The 5,634-nt window shown below is 35.7% G+C and overlaps 1 protein-coding gene across 2 annotated transcripts; it reads left to right on the top strand.

The window, feature by feature from the left end:
• The first annotated feature begins 211 nt into the window (after positions 1–211).
• LOC132056497 (S-type anion channel SLAH2-like) lies at positions 212–5,218 on the top strand. 2 transcript variants are annotated; one of them, XM_059448722.1, is made up of 5 exons: positions 212–666; positions 1,280–1,474; positions 2,243–2,707; positions 3,240–4,010; positions 4,528–5,218. In XM_059448722.1, exons 2-5 carry the CDS (start codon positions 1,298–1,300, stop codon positions 4,948–4,950), a joined length of 1,836 nt encoding a protein of 611 aa, XP_059304705.1. In that variant the 5' UTR covers positions 212–666; positions 1,280–1,297; the 3' UTR covers positions 4,951–5,218. The 2 variants fall into 2 exon arrangements, with proteins under 2 accessions (XP_059304705.1, XP_059304704.1); XM_059448721.1 differs by lacking the exon at positions 212–666 and adding an exon at positions 703–971.
• Positions 5,219–5,634: the final 416 nt, after the last annotated feature.

The following is a 5,634-nucleotide window of genomic DNA, read 5'->3' as shown; positions in this document are numbered from 1 at the left end:
GTATCTATTTTATAAATACCAAATCTGTCTAGAATACCAAGAAAATTTAAATTAAATACCAAATCTGTCCAAAAATAGTAATACCAAAAGCGGCGGTATTAAAAACTTCGGTATTGGTATGGTATTCGGTATATACCATACCGTGCCCACCCCTACACATGATCACCCCTTTCCACCTGTGTGGTCTCAACTTTGTCCAATAGTGTGAGTAATTTATATACTCTCAGTGCACAAAATTTAAAACTCCTACACTATTCAACTTTCTTGTCGCGTATGATTTTATGTTTTGTTGAACGGATTGTTATCCTCTATTTTCATACATGGCAGCTGTAATAACACATATGATGGGACTGATGTCTGCTTCCAAGAACATTGCATGACTAATTAATTTAATTCTATTTATACTGCTTTCTTAGGCTGGCAGACTCGTGTTTTTTTCTCAACAACTTTTGGTCTTTCCAAAGTTTCTCCATTCTAGTCTTGCTATATATTCCCTATTTCATCCCTCCCAAAAGGAAAGTTCAGATCTTTTGAGTGCTAATATTTGGATCTTCAATCCATATAAATACTGTAGCCTCTTGAAAATTGCTTTGCTATTGACATAAAAAACCCATATTGGACTATTGCATTATATTGTCTGCATTTAAGCAACAAAACAATTAAGTGGTAAGCAGTGATTTTTTTTTTTTTTGATCGATCCTGCACTATTAGTTGTTCAAAAGTAGTAGTGGATTGTCTTTTGTTTCTTCTTCTTATTTTTGTAATTTTTAAATCTTTTATTATGTCTGCACAAAGGAAGGCGACCGAGTTCTAGAGAGGTCAAATGCAGAGACTATTGGTTAAAGAGAACTTGAATGAGTCTTAGCTTTTTCCATTTTCTCCTATGGCATACTTAGTTCGCAAATGTTAATTACTCATGACAAGTATATATGGTATAAATGCATGATCCATGTTCTTGCTTTACCAAACAGGTATATGTTTGTTTTTTGCTGTTGAGAAATTGTCCATATTTGTCAAAAATTAATATGCGTACTGAACCTTCTTTCTTAATATATCATTGAGCTTAAGAAAATAAGATTTTAAGTACAGTACATAATGTGTAATGAACTTTTTACGCCATCGGTGTGACCTGCAGTAATTATCTCTTAAGTGACCTGGTTGCACAGTACTTTAGTGCGTATATAGAACTTAAACTATAAAAGTTAATATGTTTTTGTACGTTGTTTAACAGTTACTAATTGGCAGATACCTAATAATTAATGTTATTTTTTTCTTACAGGTGTACTTATTAATAAGCATGGGAACTAGTGAACAAATCCATCCTGCAAACGAAGTTTCTACAGAAGGACTTCCATCACTTATCAGATTCATAAGTTCTGAAATGGATAATGACTTTGATAGCATAGTGAATGACCATATTAGAAATCAGACTGAACCTGCACCAGATTCTCACCCTCTGAACTCATCAATTATGGTAAATCTTTCTTTTTTCTTAATAATGTTTAGCCACCTTACTCCTTAGTGGTTAAATGCTGTGTTTTTCAGTTGTATTGATTTTATTGGCTCTGCATCTTTTGCTGATAAAGGATATATGTAGTACTATTAGCTTGAGCTTTATTATGCTGTGGAAGTTAAATAGAAGCTGATTTATTGATATTTTAGTGATTTATCAGATGCAAGGAACCTTGAGTGATATACGATAATTATCTTAACCCCTTGTAATTTTTCTTGAGGAAGTTTTGATGTTGTTGTTGACATTGATGACCATATATTTGAACTTTTACAAGAAAGTAGAAAACTTTCTGGACATGGCAAGGAAAATACTCAAATTTGAATGCTTGATCTTTGAAATTTTCTGAAGATGAGAAGTAGATATCATAAATTTTGTACTTACAGAACTACTTTTCAGACACTTTTTCCTTTCTTTTTCCACGAGATGTAGACTTGCTTATATGTACCATTAAGTACCATTTTGCATGTTTGAGCCCAAGATAAGCAGATTCCTGTACCAGTTTGATTAATGATAACCTTTTAAATATTTGAAACAAAAAAAGTGCAGACAGAAATAGTTGCATCTTTGATCTTGTAATTTTCAGCATCTTCCTCTGTTTGTTGTTGATCATTGAACAAAGTAGGAAGTACCATTTATGCGTCTAGAGTGTAGATTTGACCTTAATTTCACCTTGGTCTGTAACATGTAGTGTGACACTTCACTGGCCTAATACTTGTATGATCTTTCTAGATATCTGAAGCTGCTGCTGGTGAGCAAGAGAGCGACAGAATTCATGCAGTATCCATTAGCATGCCACCAACTCCAAAAAAAGTTGGCTTCACTGATAACAATGAGACTATAGATACTCCTGGGTTTGCTGCTACATCAACAGATCATAAGCAAACAAAGTTTTATTCTCAGCCTATGCCAAGAGCTGCTACTACTACTGCATCTTCAGCTGGAGCTACTGCAAGCGGCGAACTTCCTAGGCATCCCAGGATTAGCAAGCTTAAGGACAAAAGATTTGACAGTTTCAAAACATTTTCTGGTAGGCTTGAGAGGCAATTCTCGAATTTGCGTGGGAATAAGCACCACGAAATAGAAGAAGAGTCCATCTCTCAACCCAGTGCTGAACCGGAAGCTAATACTCCTATTAATATTCCTGTGGACCGATATTTTGATGCCTTGGAGGGGCCAGAACTTGACAAGCTTAGGGTATGTTTTTTTTTTCTGCTTTTATCTACTAATTTTGATTCACTGTGTTGGATTAAAAGATTGTCTTTTTCATCTGTTACCATCTGATCATCAAAGTATATAAAAAGTTCATAGTACTACTTTTCAGTCATTTCAAACACAGAGAAAAAAAGATTTAAAAAAAAAAAAAAAATTGGTGATGTGATACCTATGTGATCTCTCAAGCTGCAATCTAATGTAAAGGTTCTTCACCTGTGCTCCAATTCATTCTCCACTCTATAGTTGTGGAATCAATTTACTTGGTTAAGTCTAATCTGCATGCTTGTTAGAGGACACAATTGATTTTCTTATTTGTGACTACTTATTTTGTGGTATGTTTGTTTATCTAAAATAAGAGCGAGTACTTAAAGAGTAAGCCTCAAGGTGTTAATACAAAGAAGTTACGTGCCTAAATTGGAATTGATTTCACATTGTAAACTTTGTTTCTTGTTGCATCTTTTCATTTCTATGGTGAATCAAGATAGTGAGTTGGTATTGCTTTTTTCCTTTACAGGCTTCTGAGGAAAGTATGCTTCCAGAGGACAAGACATGGCCATTTCTACTCCGTTACCCTATTTCATCGTTTGGTATTATTCTTGGCGTTAGCAGCCAAGCTATAATGTGGAAAGCCTTGGCCACTTCTGCCTCGACCAAATTCCTCAACATAAGCATGGACGTAAACCTCGTGCTCTGGTTCATCTCTGTTGCACTGATGGTCATTGTTACTTTAACTTATGCACTGAAGATCATTTTCTACTTTGAAGCAGTTCGTAGAGAGTACTACCACCCGATACGTGTTAACTTCTTCTTTGCTCCATGGATAGCACTTCTATTCTTAGCACTTGGACTTCCACCTTCAATTTATCAAAACCTTCCTCATGCTTTATGGTATGTCCTTATGACCCCATTCTTGTGTTTAGAGCTCAAGATTTACGGGCAATGGATGTCTGGTGGTCAACGAAGGCTCTCAAAGGTGGCCAATCCATCAAATCATCTCTCAGTTGTGGGGAATTTTGTTGGTTCCTTGCTTGGTGCATCCATGGGACTAAAAGAAGGGCCAATTTTCTTCTTTGCTGTTGGATTGGCTCATTACACTGTTCTGTTTGTAACTCTCTACCAAAGACTTCCAACAAATGAGACACTTCCAAAAGAGCTTCATCCTGTGTTCTTTCTATTTGTTGCTGCCCCTAGTGTTGCTTCTATGGCATGGGCAAATATCCAAGGGTCCTTCGATTATGGAGCTAGGATTGCATACTTCATTGCCTTGTTCCTTTATTTCTCGCTGGTAAGTCAACAAGATAGTCAAGTGACCAATTGAATGCATCATATACCTATCAGCTAAGGCCAAGCTTCCAACATTTGGTTATTTTGAAAAGTGTTTTTTGTCGGAAGTGCTTTTCAAAAAAATACTTTTGGAGAACAACAATTTGTGTTTGGCTAATCAATTTGAAAGGTACTTTTGTCAATAGTAGAGTAGTACTTTGTGTTTGACCAATGTTTCAAATGTGCTTATGAGGAAAAACTACTCTTTTTAGCTTCAGAAAAACAGTTTCTGCTGCTACTTAAACCCACTTAATTTTTTCTCTAAAAGCTTGGTCAAACACCTCAACTTTCTAAAATAAGCACTTTTTAAAACAAAAAAAATAAAGAAAAAAACAAGCACTTTTGGCTTCCCAAAAGCTTGTCCCAACAGGCTATAAGTCTGGCATAGTGTCATTTTAACATTTACAAAATTTTGGTGCTTCTTATGTTTTACTAGCAAGCTGATCCATTTCCTTTGTGCTTTTCTTATTCATTTACAGGCCGTTCGCATTAATTTCTTCAGAGGCTTCAGGTTCTCATTGGCTTGGTGGGCTTACACTTTTCCGATGACCGGAGCTGCTATTGCCACCATCAAATACTCAATCATGGTTAACACCATTGTGACAAAGATTCTGGTTGTCATACTTTGCACTCTTTCTACACTCACAGTGACAGGACTGCTTGTGACCACCATCATTCATGCCTTTGTTCTGAGAGACCTCTTTCCAAATGACATTTCTATTGCAGTTAGCGAAAGGAAGCCTAAAGCACATCGACGATGGTACCATCATAGAAGAGCTGGTAGCACAGATATTGATCAATTCCTTAAGTATGCAGATTCTGCTGAAGCCAAAGATATTGAAGCAGCTCTCTCTAGCATAGAATTAAGCACCTCTGTTACAAAAGAAGTTAGTCAAGATTGAGCGATTGATACTCGTTCAGCTCGACGATGATCCTGTATTGTAGCTTGCATCATTCGTAAAACTATATGATTTAATTAATCAAGTGAGGATGATATCCTGTGATCTTGATGTAAGAGAAGGCAGATGAAGGGTCTTGTAAAAAGATGTGAAGCACAAAGAGAGATGCAAGGGGACGAATGTCGTTCCAAGTTTGAAAGTTTTCCTTTTTGTATAAAGTGTTTGAGATGAGTATCTATAATAAAAGGGTCAATATCTTTTTCACCTCTGACGATTGCTGTCTTTGTGATGGTTTGCAGAACCAAACATTTTATCATTCAGTTTACCGGAGCAAATTGATAAATATTGTCATTTTGGTAAAAAAATTTACTTGCATCTCCTAACTACTAGGACAGAATATTACTCCTTATTCGAAATTTTACGGAAAATACTTGATCACAAATCTTGTCGGAAAATACTTGATCACAAACCTTGTAGGAAATTCTTGAAAGCTTGAGGCATGTCAAATTAAGACACTGTCCTTAAGGATATTTTACTTGGTATGGGTGTATCCTCAGGATTCAACAAGCTATTCTAGTCCAAAATTAGAAATCAGAATCTAACAATGATTTAAGCAATATTATAAAACCCAGCAAAAGGAAAATAGGAGGAAGAAGATATGTTGATGTATTCTCTTTAAATTGTATC

This window comes from Lycium ferocissimum, chromosome 5, assembly GCF_029784015.1.
Source record: "Lycium ferocissimum isolate CSIRO_LF1 chromosome 5, AGI_CSIRO_Lferr_CH_V1, whole genome shotgun sequence".
Lineage (NCBI taxonomy): Eukaryota > Viridiplantae > Streptophyta > Magnoliopsida > Solanales > Solanaceae > Lycium > Lycium ferocissimum.
Note: the sequence above shows the minus strand (reverse complement) of the source record. Positions and strands in the feature narration are given on the sequence as shown.